The following is a 12992-nucleotide window of genomic DNA, read 5'->3' on the forward strand; positions in this document are numbered from 1 at the left end:
CCATGGGAGGAGCCCCTTCCCACCCCTTTCAGTCCATGTGGTTCAGGTGGAGCTAAAACCCCCTCCAGGCATGTGACCAAGGCCTGGTTAATCACCCCGCTCCCGTCTTTGTGATTAGCTCTGGGCAGATAAGTGATCCAAACCAGGCTGATCTGAACCAATGGGACTCAATCCTGGGACTGTTGGGGGAACTCTTAGAAAGATAAGCCCTCTCTCTTACAGGTTCAAGTTTAGCAGGACTTGAACTCGACACTCCTCTCATGTAGAGAAAGCCTGTTTGGGTAAGGAGCTAGCCCAGAAGAGAGCAGAGCCCGAGGGCAAGGCATACTGGGATCAGGACTGTGTGGACTCCGCAGTGAAGTGACTCAAATACATGCCCTTTTATGCTTTAACATTTTGAGTGGGTTTCTCGTTACTTGCAAGCACCCAAAAGAGTCCCTACTAATATGTTACCTTAGTCATATATAAACGGAATTAACTCAGACAGCACTGCATAATTGGCCCTGTTTCCTCTAGACATGAAAAAAAACAACAACCCTCGCTTTTTTTTTTTTTAACACCAAGAAAAGAAAAGGAAGAGGGAGAAGGAGAATAAGAGAATTTTCCTACCCTTGAAAATTTAGCAAGGTCAGATTATACCAGCCAAAGCTCTGCCCTGGGAACCCCAAAACTGGACTGAATATAATGAGAAACATTCCGAAAAGTTAACAAGTGGAAAAATAGCCTGGTGTGCCTCTTTGTGAAGAAGCCTAAGGCACCGTGAAATATCACAAGGTCAATGCCGCTGAAACAGGGTTTTTTAAAGACTGTCAGATTTCTTATTTATTCCGCTGAAAATAGGATCTTTTCTACTGATTAAAGAAAAAAAAAATCCATGGTCTGGTTTTAATTGGAAACATTCACCTTGGCGAAGGCCCAGCGCATAGAGGGAAGGGGAGACATCAGAGCTTCCCTAGCGAAATGACCGGTGGTGTTACAGTCTGCCCAGCATCAGTCTGAGCAAGCTGCTGGCCACCTCATTTGCCTCACTGATGGGTTTGATAGAGAATAAAAGAACCAAGATTTTTAAGATCAATATCAAAACCTTAAAAAGCTCCTACTTCTTCCCATTATTTTTTAAAGACCAATGAACATGCCAATGTGGCCTGAAGGACACTCATCATATTGGAATTTCCAACCCCAGGTTGTCACAGGGAGAGCAACGTATATGTTGAGAAAAGGCAATTAATTTGTCCACATTAATAAACAAGGTGTACAGCCATCAGGTTTGTTTCAAGTATGAGAGCAAAGTTTTCCACTTTTGCCTGGGGAGATGCCTTTAGGAGTACATGGCTGGTGGTCTAGTTCCTGGCCCGGAACCGGGCACAGATATCATCAACATCCCAAGGTACCTCTGAAGCTGGCGTGTCAGCTTGTCAATGTGACAGGATGTCAAATTGGGAGTTCCTGACGGAAGAGCTTACTGAGCTTATTCTTTTAACCTTCTTTTTTTTTTTAAGTTATATATTATCTGTCTGTGCTTAGTATCACAAGTTGGTCTTTACACCTTCATAGAAGAAAATGTTAAAGTCATGGACAGGCTAAGCCTTTCTGAGTAGTGGATAGGTGATGAAAATCTAAATTAAAAAATAGCCACTAACTTATGGGCATTAAAAATAATCTGATATAACGAAGGAATAAGAAACCTCGTGTAGTTTGTGGGGGGAGAATCACTTAAAATGCTGTTGCTCTTAACACAGTTGGGCTATTTTCTGTAGGCTGAGCCTGTAAATCCCCATAATGTCAGACAGTGGGAAGAAGTCCTAGGAGCAACAGGCTTTCCCTCCCAGGGAAAGAATCAAAGGATAAATTATGATCTTCCTTCTTATCCAGAGATGGCCAAGCATTTGCCTTGTGGCTTGCTGAGCTACCCATGCTTCTCCAGCTAACAATTTTGTGTACTGTGTATTTCAAACAAGTTCTAAGTTTCTTTCTAAGTGGTTTATCTTACCCTGTTACAGTGATAACATGCTAATACTATGGGGTGTCCTTTGCCGCACACTTTGGTAACCTGTATTTGCAGGGGACTATTCTATCTCTCCTCTCCTTTCTCTGGCTCTGATGATCATTCTGCACAGATCCTGTCGCCATCATGGCAGATGCTCCTTGGCAGCCTTCATATTCATACAATCTACACTAATAAAAGAGAAATACGCAAATTGACCATACCTCCGCTACACTCACCAGCCAATCAGAAGCGAGTATGCAAATTAACCCAACAAAGATGGCAGGTTAATTTGCATACGCAGGCACGGAGCCGCTGGGGGCGGGGCGGCTGCTTGCGCATGTGCAGGCATCAAGTGGTCTGCATCCCGGGGACAGGCATCCTTGGAACCCAGGCCGCTCTGAGCCTGTAGGCCCGCGTGTAGGCGCAGAGCAGCCGGGGGCAGGGCGGGAACATCTGCCGCATTGCCATGGCAACGCGGTGGATGTTCCTGCCTCGTAGCCGCTTACGTGTGTGCCAGTGCCAAGTGGCCTGCGTCCTGGGGATAGGCGTCCTCGGGAGCCAGGCTGCTCTGAGCATGTAGGCCTGCACATAGGCCTGGAGCAGCTGGGGTCCCGGAACGACCCCCCAGCCACTCCAGGCCTACGCACGCAGGTGCGGAACAGCCGGGGGTGGGGCAGGAACATCCCCAGGACTCAGGCACTTCGAGCTGGCGTGTATGCAAGTGGCCATGGGCAGGGCTGGAACGTCTCCCACAGTGAGTGAGCAGACAGCAGGGCCCTGCTTGCCCCTGGCCCCAGCGGCTAAGGGCAAGTAGGCCCCCACAGAGAGCAGACACCAGGGCCTGCCGTGGCATCAAGCAGGCAGGTCCACAGAGAGCAGAGAACCATAAGGAGCAGGCCTAAGCCATCAGTAGGACATCCCCTGAGGGCTCCCAGATTGGAGAAGGTGCAGGTCGGGCTGTGGGACCCACCCTCTCCTGTGCACGAATTTCGTGCACCGGGCCCCTAGTTAAAATATAAAGAGGAAAATTCCAATTCCATTTTCAATATACATTCAAAGCCCGGATAACACCAGAACAAAAATGATTGTGTTTATAGAACGGATAGCCATCTGATAGTTTTGGCATTAGCTGGCCCTATGATGGATCAGGACCTTTGAATTAGGGGCTGAGAGTCATATATGCTAGTCATATCATCTAAACATGTAGTGATTTATGGTTTGAAATATACTTTCACATGCATCATCTATCTGACACACTAAAACCTGAGAGGCAGGCATTACCTACATTTTAAAGTCAAGGAAACGGAAGTCCAGAGAAACCACATGACTTGGGTACAGGTCACAGAGCCAGAGAGAAACCAAATCAGAACACCAACTGAAGAAGCCACTAAAGATACAGCATCCATTGTTTGGAGAATCCCACAAGCAAGAACTTCTCTGTAAATGCAGCAACCCCAGACCTACGTGCAAAGCTCTTCACAAACACAGGAGAAGGGCAGAGGTTCTACCAGGAGGTGCAGGATGGGTTGCCACTGAAAGGATCAACCAATAACCACTGTAGTTCTGGGTTTCGTGGTGATTAACCATGAGCTGATTCAGTACGTTTCCACGACTAGTGATTTTGTGCTCAATCTGCTCGCTGTGCCTACCTAAGTGTGATCTATTAAAACATGTGGGAAATTAGTTTGTTGAACTGTTAGTAAACATTTTATATCATTGTAAACAGAGGCAGCCCACAGGGCATCAGGACCTTGGAGGCAGCAGGGTCTGACCCGGCAGAGCAGGGCTGGAGTGCTGGCTCTGCTGTGTACCGGTTGGTGAGGCCAAGCACTCACCCACCTGGGCTTCCTCCACTACAGAACGAGCTGCTGTGAGGATTAACTAAAACACCGCACTTGGAACCCCAGGCACGAACCTGGCCAGGGCAGGACTTCTATATGGCTGTTTCCATTTCTCTTCCTTTAACAATATCAAAAGAGTGAATATTTGGTTGAGTGTCGACCTATAACCAGGTCACAGTTCAATCTTGGTTGCGGCAGATGACTGGGTTGCAGGCTTGATCCCCAGTGTGGGGCATGCAGGAGGCAGCCGATCAATGATTCTCATCATTGATGTTTCTCTCTCTCCCTCCCTCTCCCTTCCTCCTGAAACAATAAAAGTATATATTTTTTAAAAAGAATGAATATTTGTAGAACTAATATAATATGTAAAATGCTTTCAAATAAAGGAGGAATTGATGTAGTCATCCTTATTAAGTTGTACTGTTTGGATGAGAAAATACTAGACTTTGAACTGAATCAACTTTCTATGATTTAGAAGCAATTTAGACAAAGCCTTTTTAGAGCCTCACATACGGCTCCCAGCAAGTTCTAATTTGGTTTCTTATGGGCTCTGCTACCTGGACCAAGTCAGGGAGTTTCTCAGTCTCCTTGCCTTTCAAATGTGGCTCATGCCTGCTTTCAGAGTTGTGCTCATCAGATAGGGCCACGGCCCCAGGTAATATTAATATTTTCATTTAGATGAGAGTGTTCAAAGCACAAGGACCTTTACATTATGAATTTTCCTCATGAATATTAAGCCAAAGGTTGTGGGAAAATATGCATTTCTCTTCCCTTTAGAAGTCTTTTTTTTATTTTGTGAAAACAGAGGCATTATTTCATAAATATTTTCTATAAACAGAGGCCTTCTACAAATGGTTTGCACCATTTTCTTAAGTTTGAAAATGTGGTCTCAAAACTTTATTAATTCCATTACTCTTCTTTAGTATTCATTCCTCCCCCCCACATTAATATCCATTTTCAGAGTGCTTTGACTTCTCCTAAATATCATTCAAGAATATTTCTAAAGATTGAGATTAGGTGGTAATAACTGGAAGTATTTTTCCTCCTTCTGATATTTCCCCCATATTTTCATTTACTATCTCATCCCCACAGCACTCGACTTAAAAGCTGATCTGCCACGTGCTACACGCACATCAATGGTTGTGCAGGATATACCTTGTTTGTGCTAAAATGAGATAACAGATGTGAAAGTATTTTGAAAGTTTAAAAGCTTTAGGTATTATTATATAACCGTGAGTGCAACATTTATTTATTAGGTGTACGGAAATGGGGGAACATTTCAGAACTTCTGAGCTAATGTGTCCCGTTTAGAATTACAGGCTCGAAAAGCTATGTTTTAGCATAGTAGGAAACCCACTGTTTAGATGTGTTTATATCATTACTCTCAGTGGTTTAAAAAAATGCCATTAGTACTAAATTCAATTTTGCTGCTCACATATTCATCTAAGATAATTTGAGGCAGAATACTGCTTTTATCAGAATAAAAGCAAACAACAGCCACAACATTTGCAAAGCCCTTGTATTCCCAAACAGCTATTTTTCATATTGGCTTAAATGGAAAACAAGTAATTAAACGCCACTTCAGTGTTACCTTTTAAAAAATATTTGCCAACAAAGGCACTTAAAAGGTGGAATGGACATCAACTTTGTCTTAATTTAACTGTCAGCATCATTGTGTTTCCAAGTGAAGCAAAGCATTTCCAAACATCTGGTCAGCAGCCCTTAAGAAGGCAAAACTCCCATGAATGACTGCAGCCACCGAGAGCACAGGCTTCTCGCCTAAGGCTGGAATTCCAGATCATTCCAGATCACTCCAGATCACTCCAGTGGGGGCTCAGATAAACCTGAGGCACTGCAAGCAGGTCAAACTCACGGCCGGTGAGTGTGACATGCTTGCAGTAGAGTGTTTCCTGAAAACATGGATCTGTCTTGGTGATTCTCTTTAACTGCGTTTCCCTGTCCTTTAGCAACAGGAAAGAAACCCTGAAGGCGGACTTCAGCGACTTCGGAACAGACTGGCTAGGCATGTAGTGACCAAACTACAGCAAGCCTCTAGGGAGAACCCGCTGGGGGAAGACCCGCTGGGACTGGGCTCCTGGTGGAAAGGCGGTGTGACTGCTGCTTGCTCACTGGGATTTTAACGGCTAATACAAGTCTTCGGGAAGACTCGACTTCATTGGCTAAGCACATAACTCTGAGAAAAAAATGTAGTCTAGAGAGAGTATAATATGTTTTTAAAAAGCAAGTGAATTTTTGAAATTATGATAGCAAATGACCCAAAAAAAGAAAAAAAAATCAACCTCAGTAGTTGAATGGTGGAAAAGCCACAATCATAAAACTGTTTGACAACAAAATTATCGAGTATTTAATATCTTGTTAGGTTAACGCACTGAAACGGCACTACTTTAAAGAGGTACATATGTGTTCATTTCTTCATGATTTTTTGGCATTTCCAGATGAGGAAACACTCTTAAAGCAAACAAGTAAAAGGCTGCAATTAACACAACCCGAGGAGCTGCAATCCCGGAATGCCTTTTCTTATCGATCAGATTCCTATAGTGCCACCTCCTATTTCTTCGGCAGCAAAAGTGCCGTATCGAACAGCAGGATTTTAGAAAGTTTGTAACAAGCTCCGGCTTGCTGACGGAGGCCTGTGTCTACAACGAGTCATTTGAGCATTGTGAGCAGCACACGTGAGGTGAATGAGCACCTGCATACAGTCCCTCCATGGCTCACCACATCCCACCCACCTGCTTGTCTACCTCCTCTTGCTGGTTTTGGCCCTTTCTCACCCAGCCAGATACAAGTTCATTTAACCTTCTCAAGGGCAAGACAATTCCTGAAAACGATGCATTCAGATTGGAGTGACAAGAAAACGATCTAGTCCAGTGGTCGGCAAACTCATTGGTCAACAGAGCCAAATATCAACAGTACAACGATTGAAATTTCTTTTGAGAGCCAAATTTTTAAAACTTAAACTTCTTCTAACTCCACTTCTTCAAAATAGACTCGCCCAGGCTGTCGTATTTTGTGGAAGAGCCACACTCAAGGGGCCAAAGAGCCGCATGTGGCTCGAGAGCCGCAGTTTGCTGACCATGGATCTAGGCTATTCAAAAGGTACTACTGGCCCAGCTTGTGACTCTCATAAAGAAAGTAAGGGAGAAATTTTGCTAGAGCACCCCGAGGGTTCATACATAGGAGGAAGAGTAATTAATTTCGTCTTTGGAAAAGCTGTACCATGTGGAGAAATTTCACCAATTATGTGAGCAGCTGAGATGGGTGATTCTGTTCCTGAAGTTGACACAGTCAATAAGAGCTAATGTTCATCAACACACGACCCTCCCTTACCCAGCAGAGAGAAGGGTTCGGAAAACACCCCGTATGCATTACTACATAAAGACTACATGGTTCAAGGTCAAAACGTACCATGTCTCTGAAATGCTGTGTTTAGAGAGATTTAACCACCGATGTGATCCACAAATTCTAACAAGTAGCAGGAAATATATGAACAGCTTTCGAAAAAAAAACTCTGATTCATTATTTAAAAGAACATCAGTGAAAACAGTAATAAGGGTTAAAAGACAACACGTAATAAGAGTGAAAGGGAAATTATTCTTTTCTTGTCTCTCCTACATTTTCCATCTTCCTTCAATAAAGGATTTTCCACAATCCCAACGTTGTCATTCCTTGCACAAAGAACTCTGAGAACAATTCACAGAATTGAGAGAGCTAAAAGGAGACGCAATATATCAGGCCCTTTCTTCCTGGGGCATTAGCAGGCAGAATAGCCATAGTTTCCAGAATATTCTCTTCACATTTTTCTTTTGTGAGTAGCAGCATAGAATGTTTGCCAAAGGCTTTTAAAAACAGAATCTCACCAAACAGTTGAGAAAAATATTTAACAACCAAGGCAAAGCAATTACAGTCAAATTTTCACCTCGAAATTTTCATCTTAGGTGTGAGAGGCAGAGAGAAGCCTTTCAACACATCAGTCTGAACCTAGAATGAGGATGAAAAGGGTCGAATCTGCCAATCATTGTCAACAAATCCATCTCTCTGAAACTCAGGGCTACACGGCAGGGCGAGCTGTCCACAGGAATGTGTGTTTAAGAACAGCACCACTGTTTGGCTACGGCTGACTCGCGTCTCAGAGCGGCCATCTGAGGACAGGTCAGACCTGGACGTCTACACCAAAACAGGGAAAGGTCTGAATGTGACAGATCTCTTTTCAGTAATCAGTGTCGGGCAGCATCGTCATTTTCAGCTACCCAACTTCACAACGTGAGATGATGCAACTAGTCCCAATAGTACACTTCTGTGCAGATGTGTAAACTTGGGAGGAAATTAACAACATTATCGGAGTTAACACTTTCCCCTGATTTCTGCTCTGTCATCCATCCCATTTACATGTTCTAATCTAGACTTTGATTATTCATTTCATTATGATTTCATTCTTGACCAGTAATTATTCCCTTTAGGGCAAAGACTTTCTGGATCCAATGAGAGGGGACATAATTTCTTCAGTAAGGATAAAAACCAAGCATCTCTGTATACCTCCCGTTCCCAGAAAGGTCTATTTCAATCTAGGTCAAGTGAGCAGGGAATGAAAGCAATGGCATACAATGGTCAAATTCCCATTGGTGTGGACAACAGGCATCGTTAGCTATCGCTCAGTGTTAGAATACATTTTGTGATATGGGTGAAAGGCAAAAGAACATTACCGAGGCATTTAATAACACCTTACCTGGGCCATCTGCCTCTCCAGTTTTGATCGGGGAATATCATCAAAGTAGTTTTCATTTCTTCTCCTCCTTGCATCGCCCTGCATGATAATGTGAGGAACGTCTAGGGAGCCACCAGTGGTGTAAGTGCTTTGGCTAAGTGATGGAGACAACTGAGGAGGAGTGTGATTACCACTGGGTTCCTGAATGGAAATACATCATGAAGTAAATACCACGTTTTGGCGGCTAACCTTTGGTTGCAAAATTGTGAAATACCGACAAGACACACTGTGGGGGTGGGGACTCATTTTTGAACCAACTGCCAAGGTGTGGATGGCATCCCACCGTCTTGTGAATGGCATGATCTAGTCAATACTTCCCCCCCGAAGTATTTCAGGCCAAAGGGTTAGAGTACAAAGAGTCAGGCTGTTTTCTTCAACCAGCACAGTGGGTGATCTCAGGGCAGAGGATGCAGATGTCAGGCAACCTTGACACGACCACGTGTGTGTACAAGGGCAGGAGCTGTATCCTCCGGTGGACAGTGTCCTCACCATGGTAGATGCCATGACGAGGAAGGTAAATGGGAACCACCGGGGCTTGATCCTCCATCAAACGGTGGTCTGGCAGCCAGGCGAGGAAGAGGACACAGTACGGAAACAGAGCCTATCGCACATGCAGACGGCAGGGCAGTGCATAGAATGACTTTCAAAGGCAAAGGTGACTTAAGCTGGGGAAAACTGGTGGGAAGTAAGATAACAGGCAGCAGACAGCTGGGCTCCAGTGTTTGCAAGGAAGAGGAGGATTGGAGGGTGCTGATTCCCTGATTCCCCAAAGTTTCTGGACCTCCTTTGACAAATTAAGGTGCTGCACTTTTTCTTGGGGATCTCTATTGTTCTCCTAAATCGCTTTCAGGGAGTCAGAGGGACGGGTGCAGAAGGGGGAGGAAAGAGAGTCAAGTAAGCAGTAGGGAATGCCTCCTCTAAACAGTCATTCCAGGAGGGCTATACTGACGGTGCCTACACCCTTCTCCCCTTTTGTGTAGCAAAATGAGGGTAAGGCAATCATCTCTCTCTAGCCTCATTTTTTCTCCCCATTTATTTGAAGCGCCTCTTATTGAGGGAGAAAAATAGGTCCTAATTCTACGTTCACTGCTCCCAAAGCCCTCAACTAGCATCCGAATTGCCCCAATTGCCCCAATAATCACTTTTCTGAAGGGCTCCCTCTTGGAGCCAATTCTCTTTCATTTCCCGAAATCTTTGTGCATTTTCTTCTTTAAAACGGAATCAGACTCCAATCTTTTCTTTTTTTTAAAACAAAATCCAACAGCTTTTATTGTTTAAAGTATTACATGTCTCCTTTTCCCCCCGATTAACTGTTCCCCCTCCTCCCCATCTTAAATCTTAACAGCTCCTCTCCTGCCCGACCCTCTGCCTGGCCGACGCTGGTTATGCTGTTTGCCGAAATTCACTGATAAGAGGCATTCTGCTGCATCGCATCGCTGGCCGTTCTGCTGAAGTGCACACTGTGTGCATCAGTTATTATCGCTCCCTTTTCTGACGCTCGCAGAAAGGGAGTCAGAGGCACGCAAGTGCAGGACCAGATAAAGAGCACGGACTTGGCACTCCCCAACTGCTCATGGACAGCCCAGCTTTTTGACGAATTTAGAAAAGTTCCTGGAGGCCTGATGCCCGGAGAATACGGGCTGCCCCTCCCCACTCCATTTCACCTGGCAGTCCTCTCGGCCATTCTCTTCCTCTCTGCCTTTTCCTCCTTGCCTCCCTTCCCTTTCCACTAGATTCCTCTCTGCCCCCCTGTGGGGTTTCTCTCTAGTTGTGCTGCCCCATAATTCTAAACTATAGCTGAAATAGTTTATTAAATATTTAGTTCTATCTTCTCTAACCTTAATTTTTGAAGTGGGTAAGGCTGGGCAATATTTACTTCATAAAAGACCGAAGACCCTAAGGTTAATTGCAAATTGACCTTCACTTAGCTGTGGCCTCTGATCGATTTTCTTTCAGTGGGTTTGAGGAGTCTGACAGAAAACACACTTCCTCTCTCTTGGTGTAGATGGGAGTGTGGGATGGCAGTAGTTGGGGGGGGGGGGCGTTCTTTAAAGGTGGGGGTTTGTCCGATGTGTATCTAAATCTCAAAAATATATATTTAACCAATCGAGGAAAACAAATCTTGTCTTACGAAACACAATCAGAAGAGAGATTGTTTTTCAGATGGGTAAGGGAAGCTGTGTGGAACACAGCCCGTACTTCCTGACTCATTGCTTCAGTCATTTCATGTTCTTGCCCCACATTAACTTTGGGGGCTAGGAGTGGAGAAAACAGGAATATCCTGAGCACTTACCCTGAGGGTGATGGAGCGAGGGGGCTTCTGGGGCGGGTCCTCGTGCAGCCTGTCTCCCAGCGACGCCAAAATACGTTTCCTGTGGCCAATCAAACTGATTTTTAAAACCTGAAACGACACACATTTGGGTTATTTCATTTGAGAAAAATGATTTCTGTATGTTCTAAGAGATGAAGGAACGAAACAAGATTTGTACAAAGCTACCTCTGCCCCGGGACAGATGTGAAATCAGTGTGAGCCTTCGAGTCCAGGAAGGTAGAAGTGCCATGGCACGGTGGTGGGGGGGAGGAGGAGAAAGCGGAGATAGTACCCCTCCACTCAGGCTGCCCCAGTCCCAGCCTCTACTCAGCAGCCGCAAGACCTTTCAAAAGGCAAGCCAAGTCGTCTCCCCAACCAGCTGGACTCTCCGATTGCTTGCTGTTGCTCTTAGAATGAAAGCTCAGTCCTGACTGGCTTCCAAGCCCAACAGGGCTGGCTGCCCACTGCCCGTGTCTGTGTCCCTGCCTCTCTCCCTTCCATTCAGGATGCTCAGTCACACCGGTTTCTCTGTTCCTTGAACGTCCGATACACATCCTTGCCTTGGGGCCTCTACTCCATTTGTCCATCTGCCTACAAGGCCCCTGAGAGGTCACATGATGCCTCTCACCCCTCTGGACACTGCTCAAGTGTGGGTCTCCTCAGAGGCGCCCCCCGCCACCTCCTCACTAAAGCACTGTGACCTCAGCCCCATCACACTCTCTTCTACCCTGGGTCTCCCCGCCCCCCTTTTAATACGTTTTCATTGATTTCAAAGAGAGGAAAGGTGAGGGAAAGACAGATAAAAACATCAATGATGAGAGAGAATCATCAACTGGCTGCCTCCTGCACACCCCCAACTGGGAATTGGGCCGGCAACTTGGGCATGTTCCCTGACTGGGAATCAAACCATGACCTCCTGGTTCATAGGTCGACACTCAACCACTGAGCCACATCAGCTGGGCTGTGTCCCCTTTTGATCATTTTCTGAAATAACTTCATTTCCAGGGTTAGCGTTTGTGTGCCCCTCTCCCCCAGGTAAGCTTCCTGAGAGCAGGTTCATGGTGTGTATTTATGCCTTATTTCCCACACTCCTAAAGCAATGCCTGGAATAATAGGGGCTCCCTGAATAGGAGAGAATGGATGTTAATTTAGATAAAAGTTGTAACGTAGGATTACAATCAAGCACTGTGGCTTGGGGAATTCACGGTCTCCCCCGGATAGGACTTTAAGTCTGACAGAGCTGCAAAGGGCACTTTAAAGAAGAGCTGACACGGGAAACCAAGATTTGAAAAGTCTCAGTCCCTACCCTTCCTGCAGCTTTGCACATGCAGCCCTTTCTATCCTCCCAACACTCCTATCCGGAAGGGCTTCTTTTTGCTTTACAGACGAGGAGACCGAGGTTCAAAGTGGCTCAGAGTTGCCTATCCAAGAGCTAGTGTGAGGTGGCTCTGGGATTTGAATCAGGTTTGCTGATTCCAAAGCTTGTAAATTGCCAAGTTTGGGCATATCTCCAAACATTAATACAACATGTAGATGCATTCACAAAAAATGTATTTACCCTGTCCCTGCCCACGTGATGTTCCAGGATATAACAACTCATTTTTGGTAACTAGTTCCCAAAGTAACTAGTTTCTTAACATTTTTTCCCCTCTCTTTTCAAGTTTTAAGCGGGGAGGGGTGAGCATGTCTTTGGGCATTTCATCCTATGCTAACCTTGAACTTTTATTTGCCTCTTTGTCACTTCGCTTATTGGCTTTTCTGCCTACATCTATTTAGATTTTAAATTAGCACTTAAATTCGAATGTCCACATGCACACACATCCCACTGATTTTGTAAACCTCCCAGGCTGACGAGTCCTGTTCTTTGCTGTTTGTTTGCATAAAGCAGATCCTCCTCCCAGAGATCACTTTGGTCCACTTTCTCTGCACCATCTCCTCCTCCAGCACAACTGCTGAAGGGGTGTTAAAAAAACTGCTCACAATAAAAACAAACAAACAAACAAACAAAAATTGCTCACAATATTCCAGGTATAAGTGAACCATGGCTTTCCATTTGAGCAGGATACAATT

At 45.1% G+C, this 12992-nt stretch overlaps 1 protein-coding gene across 16 annotated transcripts in view; it reads right to left on the reverse strand.

The window, feature by feature from the left end:
• Nucleotides 1-12992, reverse strand: part of ANKS1B (ankyrin repeat and sterile alpha motif domain containing 1B) — an 808746-nt gene that overhangs the window by 61893 nt on the left and 733861 nt on the right. For 8 of the 16 annotated variants that reach the window (XM_054719390.1, XM_054719389.1, XM_054719388.1 and 5 more), the window contains 2 exons: nucleotides 10905-11012; nucleotides 8573-8752 (listed from right to left, as the gene is read on the reverse strand). The exons of 3 other annotated variants lie outside the window; for them this stretch is intronic. In XM_054719390.1, coding sequence (XP_054575365.1) covers nucleotides 8573-8752; nucleotides 10905-11012 — 288 coding nt within the window. The remainder of the gene's footprint in view (nucleotides 1-8572; nucleotides 8753-10904; nucleotides 11013-12992) is intronic. 5 more of the 16 variants (XM_054719395.1, XM_054719394.1, XM_054719393.1 and 2 more) reach the window with 1 other exon arrangement.

The sequence above is a fragment of the Eptesicus fuscus genome, chromosome 7 (assembly GCF_027574615.1).
Source record: "Eptesicus fuscus isolate TK198812 chromosome 7, DD_ASM_mEF_20220401, whole genome shotgun sequence".
Taxonomy (NCBI): Eukaryota; Metazoa; Chordata; class Mammalia; order Chiroptera; family Vespertilionidae; genus Eptesicus; species Eptesicus fuscus.